The following is a 24,272-nucleotide window of genomic DNA, read 5'->3' on the forward strand; positions in this document are numbered from 1 at the left end:
AAGGATAAGTGGAAGCAGATGGATGGATGGATGCACGAGGTATTACAATGGTTACACTATGACAGCTCAAATATTAGTCATTGCAAATATATTTGTTATTTGTAGTTATGCACTCACTTACGCTCTCCCCGAATTTGCTTGGCTCAACTGGTTGTAGGAGCTGTTTTGCAGACTGTCCTCTGGTGGACACACTAAGCCACGTCAACAACCTTAACATGATCTCCTCCATAGCTGCTTCATGCCCTGGAGGATGGGGCTGTGGCTCCCCACACCCTCTAGCAGATCATTACATGAAGGAACCTTTTAATACAAGCGCGTTCATGCTCACAGGTTTACACACGGGTGCTCACACACACAAACTACACCCTTTTTGGCTCCTACCTCAAAGCACACTGTGCGCTGTCGATATTACGTGCTGCACAATAATGTTTAATATTTAGTATTTACTGTTATATTCCCATAGATCATGGTGATGTTGTTTATTATGTTGCTCTTTTTTCTTCTTCTGCTTGTTTTCTCTTTTTTCTTTCTCAACAGGTGATCCAGGTGATTGATATTTGTATTTTTTGTCTGCTTATTTTGTTGTTTTTTGTCCTTTATCCCCGTCCCTCTTCCCCGCTGTTTTTCTTTCCCTCTTTCTTTCCCCCAGTCAAGTCTGTCCCGTATTTAGCAAGTGAAAATAAAATAAAATAAACAATAAAAGGTGAATCAAATAGACCATTACGGCAAGGCTGGGATGGTCCATTTGGTAAAGTAAATCCGTTCGGCATCTTTCTTCGCCTTTAGACAATAATTCTGATGGCAAAAGAGCCAAATGGGACAGGCAAAAAAACAAAAAAAAAACAACGTTAACATGGCTGAAAAGTGTTACTCCTGTTTTTTTTTTTGGTTTTTTTGTTTTTTTTTTAAATCAACTTTTTTTTGTTTTTAAATGTATTTATCAGCTGTGTCAGCTGGACAGATTGGCAAATACCTAATTTCAGGAAAAGAATAAAAAATCAAAAATCATTCTGGCTCTACTGCTCAACTTTAAATATCTGAATACATGACGATCCCAGTCTGAAACGAAACAAGTTCCTTGTGGTTAAAATATCCTACAAATAAAGCAGAACAATTGTTATGTATATGAATATAATTAACCATGAGCCCCCCCCCCCCCCAAAAAAAAAAAAAAAAAATCATCACATTGTCAACTGGCATTAACAGTTAAACCATCTTACTAAAAACCCCAAACAGTGGATTCATCTGGACATAGAAACGCTGACTAAATGTTTTGCTAAAGATTCAAATCTGACTGGTTGGCTGACACAGTTTCCTCCTATTTACTCATTTGCTGTATCCTGCTTTTTAATAGGTTAGATGTACATGCAGGCATAAACTCGGAGTGCCGGGGAAGGACATGAACCAAAAGTGACGCTTGTAGGACTTTATTAGTCGAATCCACCTTTATGATACACAGTCTCTTTCAGGAGACACACATGACTCGCCGTGTCCTGTGGTAAAGTGGGACCGTGTGAGTAATGAGTGTTGTGATTAACGATGGCACCCCTCACAATCATCACCTCCTTTTTCACCCACCTTCCAATCAGCATCTGTCTCGTTGCCTAACGGCCTCAGGGAAATTCAGGTGAACTCAGCATTTTTATCACAGGCGGCCTTGCTGCCAGTGTTCAAATAGAGGGGCAAAGATTGGGAGTGTCATTTCTGAAATAAATGGAACATTATTAGCAGAGATCTAGACGTCCATGAAATGCAGTGATGATAGGTCAGCTGCACTCACCTTTATGAGGCTTTTTCCTACAAGACAAATATATCAAACAGATTTTGAAAATATGACCATTACATTAGAATCTTTTTCAATTGGTTGTTCAGAGGAAGAACCATCAAGATAATGGAAAATGCAAGTCAAGCACTGCTGGACCCGATCCTCATTCAATATAAACTTTAACTGTTAAAGATGAACACCGCAGTGTTGATCACTGTGTTTAAAAGCGCTCTGTCACATATTGTGTATTTCAGCATAGTTGTCTTTTCTGGACATCACTATTCATGAAATTCAAACTACTGTGGCATATTTTTCTATGCAGCTGATAAACTTGTTATTATATGCTGCTCAAAATCTAAGATAATAAAAACATCACAGCATAACAAAGTTAATTAAACTGTAGGGATATCAATCTGTACAAGACGTAAAAACCACTGTGAATCCATTTGACCTGCTTTAGTAAAAAATGAAAGTGACCACATTGGAACAGCAGAAGCAAGAGCAAGACAACCCCCAGAAAAAAGGAAGTAGATTTGCTGACAGCAGCCCCAGACCATTGTTCTCTCTTCATCTCTCCTGACTGATTTTTCTCTAGTTTTACTTTTTATTTTTTTCTTGTCACTACTGTTAGCATGTGATGATACATGCAGGCCATTCAGGGTGCAAAGGTCATGCAGGATGGCACATCTAAACATGAAATAGTAAGGTGTTCCAAGTCTCCCAGCCCAGTCCCTATCTCAAAGGTGTAGAGGACATACAAGGATTACAATCATCTCCAGCAGGCTAGTTCCTGACCAAACTATCAGAAACATGCACATGAGGGTGGCATGAGGGCCTGACATCTTTTAGATGCACCTAAACTCACAGCCCTACATCCTGGATTTTGTTTGACATTTTCCAGAGAATACCAGAAACGACAGGTCCAGAGCCCTGTTCTCTTCATAGTGATGTCCAGACTAAACACATGTGACAATGAAAGAAGAAAGTCGAGCTGTCAGTTGATGCCCTGAAGCTCAAGCGCACTTAAGTTTTACAGCAGGACAATTATTTGATATACACAACAGCAAGTCCACCTCTGATTGTTTAAGTCTGGAGAAGTCTAGTCAAAGTCTGGACTAAAATCTGATTGTGATCCTTACACATGCGCTTAAACAAGCTATGCCTGTTCAAAAAGTCTGCAATGTGGCTGAATTAAAACACTTCTGAAAAGAAGAGTGGGCCAAAATTCCTCCAGTGATGTAAAAGACTGATTAGCAGTTATCGCAAAATGACGTTATCGTTTAAAAACTGTATTCTGTATTCCCTGGGATTATCTTTGTCTAATATTAAAATCTGTTTAATGATCTGAGACATGTAAATGTGGCAAATATGCAAAACACTTAGTTTAGAGCACATAGTTTAAGGCTTAGGACTTATGACTTTACAACAAAAAAAAAAATAGTCAAGAAAGGGGTGAGGCATTGAGGCATCCCTCTGCAGAACCAATATGGTAATTATATATAGTAGAATGAACACACATTCCTGTTAAATAAAAAGACCACAAGGGAGGAAATGGTAATTCAAAGCTTCAGCTATGGAGTCTTTCAGGATCATCAAACCCACAACCTGATCTCTCCTTGATCTGAGGTGGAAGGTGGGACCTTGATCAATTTTTAAAAGTTGATACAGTCTTGTATAATTTAGTGGAAGTAAGACTAGTTTTGAACATTTAAAGTTTTCCAATTCCATGGATGGATCAGTAAAAGAAAATACAATCAGTGATAGGTTGTAGAAAAAAAATCTTTTTTTGTGTTGGTAATTTGTGCATAAGATTAGGGGATTGTAGTTGATAAGGCAGTGATTGGACTTTTTAACAGTGACATTAGCGAACAGGGTATTTGTGGCATCTTTTAGTTTTTTATTCATTAATGTTAAGAGGATTTTTTAGATTTCATCTGCTATGTTTCTATGAGTTAAAAAAAGATTTGAATTTTTTTAATGATGTCAGTTAACATGTGAGGGAAAACAGCTAGCGATCAGAGCTGTTTCCATATTTATCAAATTTAGACATAGTAGCATAGTATTAGCATACATAGCAGTCTGACATAAAACTGCACATCAAAAATAAGTGTGCATGTCCAAACATACAAACACACAGTCAAACATGCATAGTTTGACATACAGTCTTACTTTCATCCCTTCATATGTACACCTCTGTACACTATGAGAAGAACAAAGACCAAAATTAAAATGGAACAGAGAGATTAAAGAAAGCCTAACCTATAAAATTAGTTTTGAGCTGTTATTTAAAACAAAATGATTCGACCAACCTGACAGACTGAGGAAGACTGTTCCAAAGTTTAGGAACTACAGCCTCTAAAGAATGGTTCTCTGGTTTTAACACAGGCGCATCGAACAACTGAAGACCCCGATCAGACGACAAGAGAGGCCAACTGCTGGGATCAAGTCTCATAGCTCTGCTACAGCAACAGAAGCTGGGCCATGTAAGGCTTTACATGTTATTAATAAAACTTTAGAATGAATCCTAAATTTCAGCGGAAATCAGTGAAGGGCAGTAAGTATAGGGATTCAGGCTACAGCTAGTTTTTGTTAGCAGCGTAGTTGCTAGTTTCTAAACCGGGCTTACGGGCTAAGGAGGACAGTGAGATACACGTATAAAGTCAGTTAAAAGCGTACAGCACGCTAAAAACATCACAATCTTCACTCACTAGATTTGTCTTGTTGCGACTTCTCTCTCTTCCACAAAATTAAATTCCACTTGGGTCTCCGCTTTGATACTTTGATACATATCTATACCGTAAATAAGCATCTGCAACTGATCCGAGTAGGACATCCGGGGAGCGTTTCAAACATAGGAGCAGATCTGGGAGCAAAACATCCCCTTTTCTTTGCTCTTTGTGTACATTAAGTTAACTTGCCGATGATGCCTGTGAATTTTTTAACTACCAAAAACAAAACAATCCATTATGTATTACCTCATTTGGATTGATTTATTTTTATAAAGCATATAAATGCCTCCACATTTAAACTAAAAAACTAATTTTAGTTACAAATTTAAGTGTCAAAGTGACAAAGATCAGAGAATGCGTGAAGTGAGTAGCGATCACAGTCACTAGGATTTGATAGTATATGAGCTGAAAAGAGTGGAGTTCTTTCTTTCTCCTCCCTCATGATTTCATGAGACAGAGACCAATGTCCAACCTTGTTTGTTTGTATTATTTCAGAGTAAATTCAGCTGCTGTGAGACACCTTTCCCAAAGATTGATTACTCCTGTAGCTAAACTGAAGGATTAAGGTGGATTTCCACATCTTTTTGAAGGGAGATGCTTTTACAGCTTTACAATATTTTTAAAAGCCATGAGGAAGATAGGAGAGGTACGTGTCTAAGGCACCAAGAACCTCTGAGTTTGCGAGACTGCCACTCTGCTGACCTTCACTACCCTTCACCAAACCATCATCATGGTTTATGGGCACAGAAATGAGTGAGATGGAGCCCTCGTGATCGTCTTCCCTAGAGTGAAACAGTTTCAGCATATTTATATGGCAGAGCCGTGTTTTGCGCCTTCTATCCGGAGTGCGAACAATGTAGTCTGTGTCATTGACTTTGCTCTCTACCACATATGGTCCCGCAAATTGGGCTGACAGAGATGGACCAGATGTGGGCACCAACATGAGTACCTGATCACCAGGTTTAAAAGAACGCTGCACTGCCTTCCTGTCATACTGCCGCTTCATTTTCCCTTGGGCTGCTGACAGAGACTTCTTAGCTATTGCACAAGCATGGTACAAATGTTCCCGACACTGCGTGACAAACTCAAGCACATTTGATTGCGGCTGCACATCAGATAAAAACAGTTCTTTCAGAGTTTTTAGTGGCCCTCTCACACTATGCCCAAAAACTAGTTCAGCAGGGCTGAAACCAAGGGACTCCTGTTTTGCTTCACGAGCTGCAAACAGTAGGAATGGCAGTCCCTCATCCCAGTTCTTGTCAGTCACCAGACAATATTTTCGCATCATCAACTTTATGGTCTGGTGCCATCTTTCTAGTGCACCTTGTGACTGGGGATGGTAAGGGCTGGAAGGGATGTGTTTGATACCAAGTGATTGTAAAGTCTGCTTGAACAGTTTTGACTGAAAATTGCTGCCTTGGTCAGTTTGAACAACTCTAGGCAGACCAAATGTTGAAAAGAATTTAAGTAGAGCCTTAATTACAGTGGGAGCGGTGATTTTTCGAAGTGGTATGGCTTCAGGAAAATGGGTTGTGGCACACATGATTGTCAAGAGGAACTGATTACCCGCTTTTGTTCTGGGTAGAGGACCCACACAGTCCACTAAAACACGCTCAAAAGGCTCGCCAACTACCGGGATGGGTTTAAGAGGAGCAGGTGGCACCGTCTGATTAGGTTTACTCACAATTTGGCAAACCTGGCATGTTTTGCCTGGCATGTCTTTCTTCAGACCTGGCCAGAAAAAGTGCTGAAGAACGTGGTCATAGGTTTTAGTGATTCCTAAATGACCTGACCATGGGTGTTCATGTGCAAGCTGCAATATGCCACCCCGGTAATCCCTAGGAATGACTATTTGGCGTACCACCCCCCAACCCTCATCACCTCCTTCCTGCTGTAATGCAGGTCTTGAGACCCATTTCCTTAGCAGTAACCCATCCTCAAGATAAAACCTGTGTGCCTTTTTATTGTTTGTTAACTCGCTTACCTCTTTAAAACACTTAGCGAGTGACTCATCCTTTTCCTGAGCATGGCTCAAACACTCACGTGAGACTGGCAAAGGAAGAACCTCAGACAGAGTAGTCAGACCCTGTTCATCGAGTGCTGGTTTAGAAGGGCTAGCAGCCGGCTCTCTGTCCCCAGTTAGAACAGATCCAAGAACAGTCTCACTCAGGTTCGCTTCCTCCAGCTTACGAGCTTGCAACCTGGTAAGAACACTGACAGAAAACGCATCAGGGTGGGATTTCAACAGCTCATCCTCTTCTGGGATACAGCTGGGTTTATCCACCACTTCAGGAACAGGGAGTACCTTGTCCCCAGCAATATCATTTCCCATTATAAACTCAACACCCTGAATAGGAAATGAGTTTCTCACTGCAACCTTGAAAAAACCAGAGGCTAACTTCGACTGCACATGAACACAATGTAATGGTGCAGGTATGTAGGCCATCCCAATACCTTGCACTATTGTACTCGCATTACAAGATGACTCATCACTGACTGGCAAAACATCGGCCAATAGTAATGATTGTGAGCCACCCGTGTCCCTCAGTATTCTCACGGGCTTCTGATCCCCAGGAAACCCCGTTAAGGAGACAAAACCATCGAAAATGAAGGGTTTAAAACACTTATCAGGTTCACTCATGGTCACATGAGAGGGGGAGTTCAGCGACTTGACTAGGCCAACCCCTTTAGCTTGTTTTAATTGCTGGGGCACTTGTTTACATTTAAGAGCCAAACACTCAGAAACTATATGCCCCACTTTGTGACAGTAACAACATTGTCTATCAGACTTGGAACCCGAGGAACCCCTAGGTTGTTGAGGGTGCGGCTTTGTGTCCTTTTTCATTTGTTCATGATAGAGTGATTCAGATTTACCCACAAACACGCTTTTGTGCGTCAAAGCGAATTCTTCTGCCAGGACAGCTGCCACCTGCAAAGTGGCAACTTTTTGTTCATTCAGGTACAGCACTGTCCGGTCAGGAACACAGTTTTTGAATTCCTCCAACAATACCAGTTCACGCAGTGCGTTAAACTCTGAAACTTTGCTTCCTTGACACCACCTATCAAATAGTATCCCTTTTTCCCTTGCAAACTCAAGGAATGTTTGAGCAGTGGATTTCCTCAGGGTCCTGAAACGCTGCCTGTAAGCTTCAGGCACCAACTCATAGGCTCTGAGTATAGCGCTTTTGACATTGTCATACACAAGACTGTCCTCGATAGTGAGAGCTGCGCATACTTCCTGTGCTTTACCAATTAATTTGCACTGAAGCAAAAGGGACCAAACCTCCTTGGGCCAATGTAAAGCCATAGCAATGCAAACGCATTAAAATAGGCCTCCACCTCAGTCTCCCTGAATGGTGGAACTAGGGCAATGTTTTTGCCTACATCAAATGTCGGAGGTGCAGGAGCAGGGGGAGAATTCTCTGAAGGATTACTATTGTTATCTTCATCCTTCACTGAAGGTGGAGCAGAAGGCTCAGGAGACAATTTGTTAGCTTGCAACTCCAGCTGATGCAACCTAATAGATGTCTCAGCTTCTAGCTGCCGACACTTTAGCTTGAACTCAAGCTCATCCTTACGTTCCCTTTCTTTGGCCTCAAGTTCAAGACGAGCCAAACGTACCTTTACGCGTGCACTAACACTGGGATTACTGGATTCAACAGAGAAGGGCTCACACCGTGGAAGAGAGGCTGGTGGCTTTCCCCCACCTGGTTTGACCACCGTAGGTGTCCCCGCCCCCTCCTAAGCACAAACCTCAGGCTGATCAGAGGTTTCGAGGACTGACGCGGCATCCTCCGAGTCCACGTCTAAAGGGAACACACCTTTCCCAACCAACCCACTGACAACAAGAGACTTTAACTCGCTCTTCTTCATGGACTTAGCCACAGGGATTTCATAATGCGCGGCAACAGCACATAAATCCTCCTTCCTACATGCATCAAGCTGGTCTAATGCAGGCTTAGCTATAAAATCACCCAGGCTAAACTGTGCCATATCCAAACTCAATCCCGGACGAGCCCCCACTTATGTTACGACCCGGCTCAAAAGCCGCAACATAAAAACGGAGATGAATACCAGAGTATGGGTGAGAAGAGGTTTTATCTTAAAATGGAAAACCAGGTTGGCTAAAATGGCTGATGCCACCAAGGCAAAGACAAGTGAGCTCCCCGGACGCTTGCCTCAGGTATGCTTTCATCCACACCTGACTAGGTGTGGCCAATTAGCACCAGCTGAACACACTGAGCAGATTAGAGGCTGCAGAGGGACGTAACACTGCACAGGTGCAGGTTCCAGGACGACACATCAATATATGCCACTGTCAGAAGGTTTGCTCTATATGCCAGCACAGTCTCAAGAGCATAAAGAAGATTCTAAGAGACAGCCGGTTACTTCAGGAGAGCTGGACAGGATCATAGAGGACCTTCACCAATCACCAGGACTGGTATCTGCTCCTTTGTGTAGCAAGGAACAATGAGCACTGCCAGAGGCCTACAAAATTATTCAGAATCTGTGGCAAGATCTGAAAACTGCTGTTCACAAACGCTGTCCATCTAATCTGACTGAGCTGGAGCTGTTTTGCAAAGAAGAATGGGCAAAGATTTCAGTCTCTAGATGTGCAAAGCTGGTAGAGACAAACCCTAAAAGACTGGCAGCTGTAATTGCAGCAAAAGGTGGTTCTACAAAGTATTGACTCAGGGGGCTGAATAATTACACACACCCCACTTTTCAGTTATTTATTTATAAAAAATGTTTGGAATCATGTATGATTTTCGTTCCACTTCTCACGTGTACACCACTTTGTGTTGGTCTTTCACGTGGAATTCCAATAAAATTGATTCATGTTTGTGGCTGTAATGTGACAAAATGTGGAAAAGTTCAAGGGGGCCAAATACTTTTGCAAACCACTGTATTAGAATTAGAAGAGCCTACACTGGTGCAGTGGGTCCTAGGTACTTCATGATGCACGACACTGCCTGGCCTCATATGGTGAGAGTCTGCAGGCAGCTCCTGGAGGATGATGGAATCAATACCAAGCTTACCTCACCAAAAATAAGTAAAAATACAACACCTCTGGGACATTATGTTTCAGCCCTTCCTGCACTTCAGACTGTCCAGGGGCTCAGTGATGGCCTGGTCCAGAGCTCGGAGGAGAACCCCCAGGACACCATCTGAGCATCTCTCAAGGTTGTCAGGCATGCATACAATTTAACCAAAATGGACTAGCCTGCTGCATCATTTTACTTTCAAGGTGTCTTTAAATTCAGTTCTCTGTAGGCTGAGCATTTCCATTTGCACCAAATGGCATCCTTATATTCCTAACATATTACCTTGTCCATACGAGTATAGATGTCCAGCATTATTATTTTTTCCCCCTGATGTGATTTCAAAGCGTTTCTTTTACATTTTTCGATCAGTGTATTTTAACAAATTCTTTTCTGATAGTGAGCACTACAGACTGATTTAGCCTGTACCTTGGAAGTAAAAGCAGAAAGTTTTTGAAACAAAGATTTTCTCCCAAAAAAGAATCCACATACTCGAGCTGTTCACAACAGCAAAAATATGAAAAGCTTCCATAAAAAGGAAAGTGTAGATTGAATAGCAGCTGTGCTGTATGATTTGACAACGAGAGTACATTTGAAATCCATCCATCCATCCATCCATTCGCTACCGCTTATCCTTTTCAGGGTCGCGGGGGGTGCTGGAGCCAATCCCAGCTGTCATAGGGCGAGAGGCGGGGTACACCCTGGACAGGTCGCCAGTCTGTCGCAGGGCTAACACACAAGGACAGACAACCATTCACACTCACATTCACTCGCACATTCACACCTAGTGGCAATTTGGATTATCCAATTAACCTATCCCCACAAACTGCATGTCTTTGGACGGTGGGAGGAAGCCGGAGTACCCGGAGGGAACCCACGCAGACACGGGGAGAACATGCAAACTCCACACAGAAAGACCCCGGCCTGATGGTGGAATTGAACTCAGGACCTTCTTGCTGTGCGGCAACAGTGCTAACCACCGTGCCACCATGCTGCTAACATCAAAATGTCACAGGTTAATACTTTAAAAAAGGTGTTCTTAAGAGCTCAGCCTGGCAGTCTAAGTTAAAAGTTAAGTAATCTGAAACTAGCTACATCAGTAGGACGGCAGTGCATACGCTCAGAGATGTCGACTGAGGACATGAAAGAAAAAAAATTCTTCCAGCCTCCACTCCTTCGCCTCCAGTGATGCGTTTCTGGCGTCTTTTTCTCTGACGGTTGCAGACACTGACTACGGTACAAGGTGCTGTCTTCAAAGACAGCCGCAGCATTAATGTAGACACTGACACTGTCATTAGATACGACGCCCACACCATTTAACACAATAAAGCACTGTAAGTCAAGGCCCATTACTCCTGAGTGATGACATCACTTCCATTTGATCCTGTGTTATGATTTCGTGGTTTTGAGCTGGACACAGAATGAGAGATAAGCCTGTCTGAGGATAAATCACTGAGGGTCAACCTGTTTTGAATGTTGCCTCTGTTTCCCGTGGCATAATTTAACCCACTGGTCTCAGCTCAAACACTACACACTGAGTGCCACGTGGACAGTTAAGCTAGCAGGCCGACTTTCTCTGCACCGTGGTGAATTAACACACTGCACATAATTGTGTACAGCTGCATTAAGTAACAACACACAAGTAGTGTGCACACCAAATCTCTGACCACACACCGAGTTTGTCTTCATATTTCATGTGGGCAAAGTAAAGGAAAGTTTCCATGTGTCCACATTCGTATTCATCCACATGCTCACAGCCATCTTCAGATTTTGTTATTGCCGTTTTTAACAACTATATTCATTCAGGACTGATTGTGTTGACCTACTTGTGCTACCAAGGACAATGAATATTTATAACACAGAGAAATTTCAATTAAATGGATCGGTAACAATGGGCATCTTTTTGCTTTCATTTTTTAAAAAATCTTATTAAAATGTTATTTGTTGTTATAATTGCTTTTGACACAGGATACGTGAACAGTTGGTCACATGCATTTCTTCAGATTAGATTTTGTTTAGCTGGCTAAACATTCAAGAAACTGCTACAAAATATGGGCACTCCTTTTTAATAAAAACTACAACACATTTATATTAGCTTAGCTAGAAAAGTGGCTGTCTACCCAAAGTGTAAAAGACCCTATCATCTAACTTTTACAAGAGGACAAACGTGTCTTTTGAAATACTGAACCAGTGCCCTTCACAACATACTGAATACTAATCATCCCTGTTCGTTCGTTTCACAAAGAGAGTATGACATTTAGGGTCATCTTGAAAGAAAGGTAGATATGAAATGTAAAAGTAAGAGTAGAGGTTAAATGTGACACGAAGAAGAGGTCAGTCCGAAGTAATGTGATATTAGGAATCCACATATATCATTCCCTATAATACAAACAATGGCAGTAAAAACGGTTTTAAACGGATCTGTATAGTATCATTAACACTTTTAACACTAATAACCTTCAGATCAGTCTATTGACCTTCAAGCAGGTGTCAGGGGTCAAATGTAACATGATATTTTAAATTTTTAAACATTACATTTATTTACAATACACACCACATGTGTAAGAATCGTAGCTTTTAAGTTAGAGTAACAACAATTTTTGTCAGTTTTCAACCAATAAATCAATAAGTTGATCTTGAAGACCCAATGGTTCAATGGTTTTCTGGCACATTTTTTCAATGTTGTTAAAAAGAGTGCTGCCATGTAGAAAATCGCATATTTCAGCAATTCAGCATTGTTTTTGGTCTTTGCAGATCAACACATTGTTTATATGAGCAGTGCCGTTTTTTTGTGGATTGTATTTCTTAGACAGTAATTCATGTCATCTTGAAATGCCAAATCATAACAAAAGGGTAGATTATTGCTCAATGATTTACCACAAATGGTATTTAAACCATTGCTTGGGGACAGAAAAACTTTGAAAAGAAATAAGAAAGCAGTGCCGATCAATATCATCGTCAATAATGTTCCACTCAAACATTTCCTTTAGAGAGGTAATATGCATCTGTTTCATACACCACAAAACAACTGCATAAATAGCCAAGTTTCTTATTCCCTCTGGGCAAGATACTTGGGCCAAGTTGCCTCTGATAAAATAAGGACTTGTCCATACATGGCAGAATTAAAATGTTTGTGTCACCATATGCGTTGGCTAAGCGATACAATTAAACTGCTGCTGAATGTAGCAGTTGTGCTAAAGATAATCAAGGTTTTACAGTTTAATTAGCAAAGATGGCAGAACTTCCATAATCTGTAAACCTTCACAATCCTCCACGGAGCACAGACAGAAAAAACTAAATCTTTCTGCAAAGCAAGTTCATCAGCATGTTAACACAGCGTTATTAATGTGACTCCATTACATAGCATCAAATGTGTTTAATAAAAACGGCATCCCATAGTGTCACTATAATAACTGCTTTTTATAGCAGAAAACAAGTCTTATCTCCTTATTTCAGGGCCTCAATTATTGCTCAGCTAATTAAAACATTAAAGCAGTGTCGCTTAAATGACCTCATGAGGCGAGTTGGCACTGGAGCTGAGATAAACATGCAGCATTGTATGCGTTTACTTTCCCTGTCATTTGAATTCACGTGCAAGTACACGCAAACACACCAAGAAAAATACTCTGTGCTGCACGAGCAGGTCCGTATTGATCGCTCATTAATATTCATCAGCCCATAGAGGCTGTAGTAAAGAGGTTCAACAGTGTGAAGAGAGCTTGGGAATGAGACAGGAAAGAAAGAAGGCTGGGCATGAACTATGAGAGGCTAGGAGGAGGAACACAATGAATGAGCTTCGAGGTAGGGGAGAAGGTCGGACTATTTTTTTAAGCAGAAATAAGAATTAGAAGAGAGGAAATCCAAGCGAGGAAACTAAAAGCTAGGAGGGAAACGGAGGTGTGGAGACCTTGAGACCTCGATCATATTACTGCAGAATCTTAAATAAGGCAGGCAGAATGCCTGGAACAAGAACACTCCTCTGTACAGCAGCACATGAACACTCATCAGCAATCAATATGTACATAATTTGAGACGGATAGTTCAAAGATGACTTTACTATTTTCCATTGCAGGGCTAGCACTCAAAATGATTATCTTACTGATCACCAGTTTAGTTCAGCGATTGCTTTGTCTATAAAATGGAAGGAAATAGGCTAAATGTACTTGTGCAATGACAGCAAACAGAAAAGAGGAAAGCTCCTGAATTTGAAAAGGTAAATCCATCATTTTTTTTAAAACACCAACAATTATTCAAAATTTCTGTCAGCTACTGGTCCGTCTATTGTTTCAACACCACTCCACTGAAAGACAAATGCAAAAGTAACCATCAGTAGAGAAGTTTCAATCAAGATACTTGACATTATTACAGAAACCATCCATTTTCTTGAATGACTATGCAACTTACTGTGACAGGGGGCTAGAGCTTTTCCCAGCTGTCATTAAGCAATTCAGAGTCATTTTACAATCATTAGCTGAACCAATATGTATGTTTCTGCACTGAGAAAAGCGGGGCACCTGAGGAAACTTACAAAGACAATCCCACACAGAAAGGCCTCAGCTGACCTGCATGCTCGAGCCAGGAACCTTTTTTCCTGTGAGGCGATAGCACTAATCCATGTCTTACTACTAACAAAGTCTTTTTTTAAAAAATATTCATGGTTAGCTTATAAATATGTTACGATACGCAAGCAGAGATATACAGACCTGAAAATTTAGCCAGACTGATACTGGGGTTTATAAATCTCAATTACGATCTGATTCTTTTATTTTTATTGGACTCCACTGTATAGGTGGCTGAGCAGGTCATCTACTAATCGGAGGGTTGCGAGTTCAATCTCTGGCAAGAGGCTGAACCCAGAGCGTCTCCTGATGCATTCATCACAGTGCAAATGTGTGTGAACGTTAGACAGAAAGCACTTGGACATATAAAGAAGCACTTGAATGGGTGAATGACGCATGCTGTGCTTTGAGTGGTAGAAAAGCACAAAATAAGAACCACTAATTACCACTAACTGGGCAGTTTTTGGGCCGGGGTTCTGTTTTTTGTTTTTTTAAATAGCCCAACAGCTCCGCAGCATTTTGGATCATTTTTAATGATAAAGTTAAAGATACACTAGTGCTGCCAATGTGATACCCACTAATGTGTGATCACATTTATGTGAATTAATTTAAGTAATTTTACTTTCAGATTATTATTAGACAAGCAATTGGTACATCAACAGCAGATCCAGAATATGTACTGTGTCCACCGAAAAACTGTTTAAACACCATGAAACAGTTTCACCCTATTAACAGCAAAGACCTGGAGGACATCTTAGGTCAACTGAACTCCTCCTCTTGCTGTTTAGGTGTCCTGCCAACAAGTTTTTTCAAAAAGGTCTCAAAGACTTTGGAGTCAGACCTGTTACAGATTGTCAACTTTTCTTTAATATCAGGTGTGTTTCCAGAATCACTAAAAACTGCTGTAATAAAACCTATACTAAAAAGGACAATCTTGACAAGACACAAATGAACAACTACAGGCCGATCTCAAATCTCCCATTTTTAAGTAAGATCACTGAAAAAGCATTTTCTCAACAGCTCAATTACTTCTTAAAACAGAATAACTGCTATGATGCCTTCCAGTCAGGTTTTAGACAGAACCACAGCACTGAAACCGCTCTGACCAAAGTGTTTAATGACATATGTCTGAACACAGACAGTGGAAAAATGTCAGTCTTAGTTTTACTGGATCTCAGTGCAGCATTTGATACAGTTGACCACAACATATTACTCAAACGACTGGAGAACTGGGCAGGTCTTTCAGGAACTGTACTAAACTGGTTCAAAACATACTTAAAAAACAGGAAATACTTTGTAATCAATAGGTAAGTTCACATCTGAGCAGACAAGTATCACATGTGGAGTTCCCCAAGGTTCCATCTTGGGACCCCTTCTGTTTAACAAACTATCATAGCTATGCAGATGACACACAAATATATATCACAATGTCACCAGGAGACCAAGGCCCTGTGCAGGCTCCTGGTAAATGCATTGGGGAAATTAATGACTGGTTGTGCCACAATTGTCTCCAGCTAAACAAAAACAAAACTGAAGTAATAGTCTTTGGTGCCAAAGAAAAACGATTAAAGGTCACCAGAGAACTTCAATCTATACACCTAAAAACCACAAACCAGGCGAGAAATTTGGGTGTAGTGATGGATGCAGACCTAAACTTAGAAAAACACATTAAGACAATAACAAAATCAGCTTACTATCACCTCAAGAATATTTCAAGGATAAAAGATCTGATGTCTCAACAGGACCTGGAAAAACTAGTCCATGCATTCATCTTTAGCAGGCTTGATTACTGTAACAGCATCTTTACAGGTCTACCTAAAAAAATCAGTCAGACATCTACAGCTCATTCAGAACTCTGCTGCTCGAGTCCTCACTAAGACCAAAAAAGTGGACCACATCAGTCCAGCTCTGAGGTCTTTACACTTGCTGCCTGTCCGTCAGAGGATAGACTTTAAAGTTCTGATGCTGGTCTATAAAGCTCTGAATGGTTTAGGACCAAAGTACATCAGTGACCTCCTGACCCAGTATGAACCTTCCAGATCCCTCAGGTCATCTGGATCCGGTCTTTTATCAGTTCTGTGGACAAGAGATATTTTATTTTGTATTCTTATGGTGACAATTTATAATCAGAACTATCATTGATCAATCATTCATCATTGTCGAATCTGTTGACAGAATAATCTCTGAATTATATCTATGGTAATCTGAGCAAAATATTAATGTACGCATATTATCATCACTTTAATTAGTCTATTGTTGTTCTCTATCATTCCTTCTATTTGCTTAAGCTGTTGCAAATGGTATCCATATCATTGTATTCACACCTCTCGAAGCTGTGGGTCCAGTAGGGCCTTCTACATTCACTTACACACATATTCAGGCCTACACCAACATGTACATAGAGAGTCATGTAAAACACGCACGTTCACACACACACGTATTAAGAACAGGGAGGTCGTCTCAGGACAGTCTCTCGGTTGGACACACAGTCTCACAAAATTGCACAACATATCACACACTTGTTTGTCTCTAAAGTAGCCTCGGATGTCTATATAAGGAGAACTTTTTGAACAGAGTCAGAACCAGACACAGAGAAGCTGCATTCAGCTTTTATGCTCCATATATCTGGAACAAACTCCCAGAAAGCCTCAGATTAGCTTTTAGGTGACAAACTTGATTGAACCTTTTTTTTATGTTATTTATGCTTCTTTTTATTTAGTTTTGTTTTTTCTAATGAGCATCAAACATACCTGTCTGGCATGCCTAGTTGCACTTGCACACAAACATACATCTCGATAAGGGTTGAAATGTTAAAATCTCTAATGTAGTACCTAAATATTGATAAATAAGTACTAACACCTATAGATTGTAACCTTATAGTAAACAGGAAACAGTCAACTGCATTTTTCATCTTTAGTGCTGAATTATGAGAGGGCTCACCATCGTTGAGGTCCTGCAGCAGGTTTTCCTGGCCGGAGAAGTCGAGCTTGACTTTGATGTTGACAGTCAGTGTCACAGACTGGCCCGGCTTTAGAGGCAGGTGAGACAATGCCTCATCTAACTCCCAGCTCAGAAATTCCCCAAACACTTTTTCTGCAAACACACAAAACAAACATAAAGGATCGGTGAAACAAAGAAATATCGGAAAACAGATGCCAAGGAATTTCCCATTGGGATACAAGGTGGCAAGACGTGGATGCAAAAGTATTTGGTCAAAGTAAACAGAGACGTGCATGGAGCCATTTGAATGCAGCCTGCGCAAATGTGTGCTTACCAGAGCACTTGTTGGTGTGTGTGTGTGTGTGTGTTGTTCAAAACGATGGAAAGAAACAGCATCTGAGGGGCATCTGATTTACCTGCCTCAGGCTGCACAATACAAGGTGTTACTATCACATTTCTTCTGCAGTAAGCTTTCAAGAGCAACAAAGCCGCTGATGGATCTTTTACCCACCAGTCTCTCGGTGCCCGTCACTATACCTGATGCTCTAATTTATGCCACAAACCCCTGCTACCTGCGAAAAATGGCTCAGCTGCATCCACTTCAGACAGAAGCGCCAAATGAATGATACATCACCTGAATAAAAGCATGTGTTCTGTCTGTGCAGGTGAGCCTCTCCTGCTCTGAGGTATTGGAGGAACAGCAAGCAGGCTGCGTTTAACACGCACTCACAGAATAAAGTGATATGCAAGCTCGCTGCAAGAACAACGGTTTACAGTTCCCTGCTTGATTCATAAGCAAAGCATGTAAAAACCCTCTAAGAGGATGTGAACAGAGGCAGCATTAAATAAAGATTTTGTGAATAACACTCCCCTTTAAATATTCATAAACTCAGAGCTTTTTGCAGTGAATTAAAGGAGGGGGGGGAGGCAATGAGATGAAGTAAATGAAAGGGGGGAAGCTATTTATTTAAATATGCAACATCAGGCCTCACATTTCTACAGGTAAACAGCTATGATTGTGGATGATGTCATCACACTCTTTGATTACAAGTCACAAGAATAGCAGCAGAAATGAGGCCTGTCTGAGCTGCAATAGGGCGAGAGTACAGGCCACCAGTGCAAAGCAGAGCTAATTTTAAAAGCCATGTAATCAATAATACCACTGTGAAAGTTGTATTGTTCAGCTGTGTTGGGTTAAAGATGCGCTATACATTAGAATTTTAAAGAGATTTATGAATATCATTTTCAATTTTAAAACAAACGTCAAGCTAATGCTCAATTTGCATAATTCTTCTGAAAAACCAATCATTTCAAATTAAGATTACAAATCTCTAGCTTAATAAAATCAGTAGTCAGACACATTTCTCATTATCAAGTCTGTGTGTAGATTCAAGAGCTGTGTTTCTCTGAGCCACTGTTCTGGCTGATTCTGCTATGGAGCTCTCCTTTGTTGATGACCAGATCTTTTTTTAATGAACCGTCACCAATACACTTAAAAAACCTCACAGGACAAAATGCAGTCCTGTTTAATCAGATTTGATCACCTGCGTTCACCCTTCTCTGTGTAAATGTACATTTTTGAGAGCTAAAGCAACAAGTGATAAGAATTATAGTTGTTGCAGTGACTAACTTTGATTACAAGGTGATGGGAGGCAACCTGTCTTCAAACAATTGCGGCCCAACTCTGCCTGCAATCCCTCTCAGGCTGCCCAGAGGTTGTTATGTAATTGCTTTCCAATTTACACAACCCATTGCGGTCAGTCTGAGTCAGTCTACTCCGATGAGCCTGTGTCTCTTTACAACTCAACCAGTTGATAACTGGCTGTATTCTAGTCGTACTCAAATATGAAAGTGAGTCGAGGAATTTCACATCTGTGAGGTTCTGACTGGACACCGAATGTAAGTAGACAGCAACAGATTTTCTCCAATTCATCACAGTTAATCACCGTATCATCACAAACAGTTTGCATGAAATTGCTAACTTGACCTCATTCAACCACAAAGAGCAGATTAACTACATCTTATTATGTTTATTTGAAAATACCAACTGAATGTGAAAGATCCTTGGCTTAAAAGCAACCATTGTGCAAGTCATTGACAGACCACCACAAACATTTTGTTCGTGCACTGGTCTCCAACCACTGTGTTTGCTAATGTGACTACAGCAGAAAGTAGGAAAATGACAGCTGTTTCCTGTCCTCCTTATATGCTCTGTATAGTTTGACGCAGCTTCTGTTTTAAAAAAAAAAAAATAATAATAATAATAATAATTCTTGTGAAATTGCAAGCATTGTCTTGAGTGACTGTGATTAACTGCACTGGCCCCATCAAAACCAGAACATGTGTTAGGTGCCCCTAGGACTCCGAACAGGGAGTCATCCTGATGGAGTCAAATGACAAAGAAACGCAGAGGCAGCCGACAGTCTGCTCATGGTAACACAGTCACTGGAGCATTAATAATCCCGTTTACCTTTCATGTTACGGGCTGTGCAGACAAAAGTATTTCATCCTCGTGAGACATGAATTTGTACAAGTGTTTCTGAAAGACGACTGAAGCGAGGTTTATATCTAAAACGCAGCAATGAAGTTACAGTGATGAACGAAAGGTCTGACACCAGTTTATTTTCTGCTATTAAGAAACGATTCAGTTTATGTCTATGCTTATTTAAAACTAATACAATAAATTGCTACCTTTGTTATCTATACAGTCGTATGAATATATTTATTTCTGGGAAAATGGCGCGGTCTCATATTCCAAGATGGCTGTGTGCGCGCTGCGGCGGAAAGAGTAATGTTTTGTTTGTTTTGCCACAGATGTCTTCCTATTGTGACTGTGCTCATCTTTTATTCATTCAGCTCCCAAAGAGAATGGAGAGAGAGGCTCTCTCAGCTGTGGCCTGTCTAAAGCCACTACCAGTTTATGACAAAGGAGGCACAGGTGGGAACAAGTAACACGATGATCAGGAAAGACTAGTTTTGTCCACATGGTGCTACACTACCACAGCCTCTGTCCCCAGACTGGATCAGACATGCAGCCCAGGCGTGATATCATAATGCTGAGTATATGTATGACTGAACAATGCCTAGGGAGAAAAATATGAAGTACCACAAGTTTATCAATGCATGAAACCTGACGACACTCAACTCCACAGGAGGCCAGACACAAAATAAGCAATGAGAATTTGTGCACCTGACACATTCTCACTCAATCTTAGTGTGCAATGTTAAAGTAGTGATTAGTTTTCCATCTAAATGTAGCACAAAAAAAATTAGCAAAGAAAACATGCAAATCAACACATTTTCCGCTGAACAGCTGGTGCCGTTAATTCTTCCAGGTGGGCCTCGTTAAGTCGCTGAAGAAGAAAAAGCTCAAAGAAAATTATGTTAAGAGACACAACGTAACCTTAAATGAATGATAAAGATGGTGAAAACATGGCATTTACTTTCATGATTGTGATGAATGATGCTGTCTGTTCAATCCAGGAAAAAACAAAACAAAACACATTGAATGCTTCCATCCGCCACCAAAACGACATGTTTTGGTTTTTATTGCTCCATTTTTACTCCAGCTCAATCCGAATTTACACCAACTTTAAGTCAAGCGGAAGAATGTTTTGTGAAATTTTTGCCAGCCAATTCTTTTTAAGATGTCTGCTTCAATTCATCTAAAACTAACACACAGCCTTAACATGAGTGCTGTAAATCATTGATCATCTTTGAGGTTTATACCCATTACTGCAAAAGCTGTGTTTCAAATGTAAAGGAAAAAAAACAGTTAACATTAACATCATTAGCAGCACCGGTTGGCAGTACTGATGCTTCCTTGATGGTTGTTTTGTTTTTCAAATGGATTTGAAGAACATATTAACTAAAGATGTTCTTTTCTAATAAGAGGTAAATCACAATCCTTATACGAGTGTATTTTATCATCAAAGTTAATGTGTTAGAAGCGTAAGGATTTGATCAAGTTTGAAAAAGCCCAAGTTGTGTTGCTAGAGGACTGGGTCACAGCAGCTCTCGTAGGGTGGTTTTGGTCTGCTGTGGTCACTAGCTGTTATAAGAAAGGACCAGTAATGAACCAGTGACAGAGTCGTAAGTGGCAAAGGCTCACTGATGCATGTGGGTATTGAAGGCTGGTCTACATGGTCCGATCTAACAGATGAGCTACTGTAAGTGCTGAAAAAGTTGATCTCAGTTTTCCTGTTTTGGCAGCAAAAGCAGGAACAACAGGCATGTGTTCGTAGTTTTATGCCTGATCGGTGTACAGACACCATGATGTTTTGCAGACATGTATAAAACTATGCACTTATTGCTTGCATATATTTCCATCGGCACCAGTTTTCCTTACACAGACACACGGAGAGGGTACAATTATCAAAGTGGTCAGTTATTTAGAGTTACGTTTTCTCACAATCAAAATGTTTTGCTATGATCTGATATGAAAGGCACCTCTACCCAACCCTGACATGCACATTTTAAAGTAACCCAAACCCTTTTTATAAGGTGATCGCCCTAACAGAGACAGCAGCAGAATGAAGAAATGATCTGTTTACAATAGTTATCAAAAAGGGTCCCGGCACTCCAAGAGAATAAGGTAAAATAAAGATGCTCAAAAAATGTTTGTGATGCTTCAAGAGTAATTTCTGTTTATGACAAGTTTATGTTTAAAGTGAGCGCTTGCTGACTTTCTTGAAGACATTCTCTGCCATTATGATATCCATTGTTCCTGCTTTAGTCTCCAGACCATGTTTAGGAATCACAGCGGAGGTTTTCTGTTCCAGAGCCTAAGGTTTGTAAATCTGGGGGTAAACCCATTTGTTTTAATCGGCTGATGGGGGGAAAACAAAACAATTTTTTTGGTTTGATCCTTAAAGACAAAGTATTTTTTGAAAACTGTTGCGTAACTCTACAGAAACTGTAGCTGAAGCTTTCTGAAAGCCTAGATAACAAAATATATAAAACAAAACAGTATTTTGGTATAAAAGAAGATGGGATAAGGCTGCAGTGTCAGTTATACACACTGCAAAAAGCATCATCTCGTCACTGCATCGCAGAAAAAAAGAAGAAAGCGAATTTGGACTCTGCCCCTCTCTTCTACATTGTCTGTCACCTGAGCGTCCTTGTTTGCACACTTTTTTGGATTCTTAGAATTACTCAATATGTACAGTAAATGAAATGTGCAAATTTTTTGCTGAACTATCTGTACGTAAAGTCTTTCTCTGAGAAAGCAGCATGTGTTGCATCATCTCTTCTTTTTACCATCCACACAGTAAGTGTTTGGGAACTGAGAGGATCAAAAGTTGTAGTTTTAACAGCCAAAATCTTCCCAGTTTAGGAAAGAATTTCAGCTCCTGAAGGGTTCAGGGACCAGACCAGCAGCATCTATGCTAGTATATTACTTCTATGTGGTTTCTGAGTGTCTTGCACATATAAGCAAGGCCTCCCCCTGCCTGGATGTCAGGATAAGCTATCCCTGAATCTGTATATTCTATTTTTCACAGCAACAGGACCGTCACAGAAGCTAGATTTTGGACTTTGCGGTGATACCGAAGAGGATGCTAAAGGAACATATTTTTCATACCTCTTTTCCAGCTTTTACTCAGCAAACATTCTCACAGCTTATTACTCTTACTTTTTCTGTAACATATGGGGCAATCTGGAGTTCTGCACGTTGCTTAAGGATCCCTGACTAGAAGACTAAAGGGTTAAACCACTTACAGTGACTGGGGAAGAAGGGAGACCAGTTCCCTGTCCTTTACAGTCCATCGTCACATTAAATTTGTACGCAGAGATTTCTCTGGATTCTACCATCTGAGATTTTACACACTGCACAATTAAAAACAAGGATGCAAATAAATTACATGTGAAAACATCTGAGTTGACTGCTAAACTGTTAAATAATACAAGTTGAAGTGTACAATTCCTCATTATTAAATAGTGGGACATTAGTAGAAATCTTACCCAACCAGACTAAAAATACATAGTCGCTAAAATGTGGTTATTTCTTCTAGGGCTTGCCTTATTTAAGCCACACTACTTGAAGCTGCAGGGGTTTCACAAGTGACAGCAACAAAGAAGATGAAGTTACACAGAAAAGAAGTGGATGATCAACTGCACTGCAATCCAATTAGGGGGTAAGGTTGTATCATGCAGCCCACCAGGCTGTTCTTCCTCTGAGGCAGCATGTTTGTTTTGGCCTAACAGTCATTTTCTGACTAGAAAGCTTTAACAAAAGGCTTCATCAGATAACAGCGGGAGCTTGTTATTCAATATATGAATTCTCTTTACTCCAATACATGAAAATCATCTACATCTAGAATAAAATTTGAACAACTACCTACAAGTACAGCATTCCAAATGTAACATTACCCGCAAATATAAACTCAACATCTTAATTCAGAGCTTCTGATCAGAATGGTGCACCATTTCTGTCCCTACAATCTACACAAATGTGCCACTTGAGTTAATTATTACACCTTAAGATGACCAAGTGTACCTTTTTTGACTATAGATAGATAGATGGATATATTTACTCATTTTTACGCAACTTATTCAAGATTTAAAGATGCAATATGAGGCGAGAATTTAAATTTCACAAAATATTTAAAAAATAAAATTTGATAATTCGTTTTTAAAGCCTTCCCATTTCCTTATTTGTTTAGGTTAAATGAGAAGCACATAAGTAATGCAGGAATCAGCACTGCCTAAGTTGGCTGCATTTGCAGGTTCAGATGTAAAAACAGATACAGCTTTGAGACGTTTTAAACACTAGAGCAGTGCTACTGAAACACCAGTCCATTTTACAAGTGTATGTATAACTCGTAATAAAAATATATAAAATCCTCGATCTCAAGTTTTGGACCTTTTTTAAAGGCTAAATTTGTAACGTAATGTACTTTATTTTCTAAGAATGTAGGAATACATTATTTATCAAGGCATCTACTGTATGTTCCAAAACAGATTAGATTCAGTGACTCTGACAGACAAACTTGACACACAAAGACGACATCTCTTTGTTGCTCTGCCCAAATCCTCTTGTTGCTTAGTGCACAGTTTCTTTTCCTTTCAGTGTCTGTGGTTGATTGACCGCAGCTGACAGGCTGCTTGTCAGCGTGACCTCCTGCCTATGGCACAATGCTGATGCATCTGGTTTATACAAGAGATCACGGCTGTACAAAAACAGTATTCGGTATTTTATTATTACTCCAAAGATGAATGAGCATAGCAAATGTTTAAT

General features: G+C 40.3%; 1 protein-coding gene across 2 annotated transcripts in view; it reads right to left on the reverse strand.

Annotated features, from left to right (window-relative positions):
* trappc9 (trafficking protein particle complex subunit 9) overlaps positions 1-24,272 on the reverse strand; it is a 235,203-nt gene that overhangs the window by 140,739 nt on the left and 70,192 nt on the right. For both annotated transcript variants that reach the window (XM_084919346.1, XM_084919345.1), the window contains one exon: positions 17,036-17,188. In XM_084919346.1, the coding sequence (XP_084775472.1) occupies positions 17,036-17,188 (153 nt within the window). The remainder of the gene's footprint in view (positions 1-17,035; positions 17,189-24,272) is intronic.

Source organism: Perissodus microlepis, chromosome 22 (genome assembly GCF_051167445.1).
Source record: "Perissodus microlepis isolate ML-2025 ecotype Zambia chromosome 22, ASM5116744v1, whole genome shotgun sequence".
Lineage (NCBI taxonomy): Eukaryota > Metazoa > Chordata > Actinopteri > Cichliformes > Cichlidae > Perissodus > Perissodus microlepis.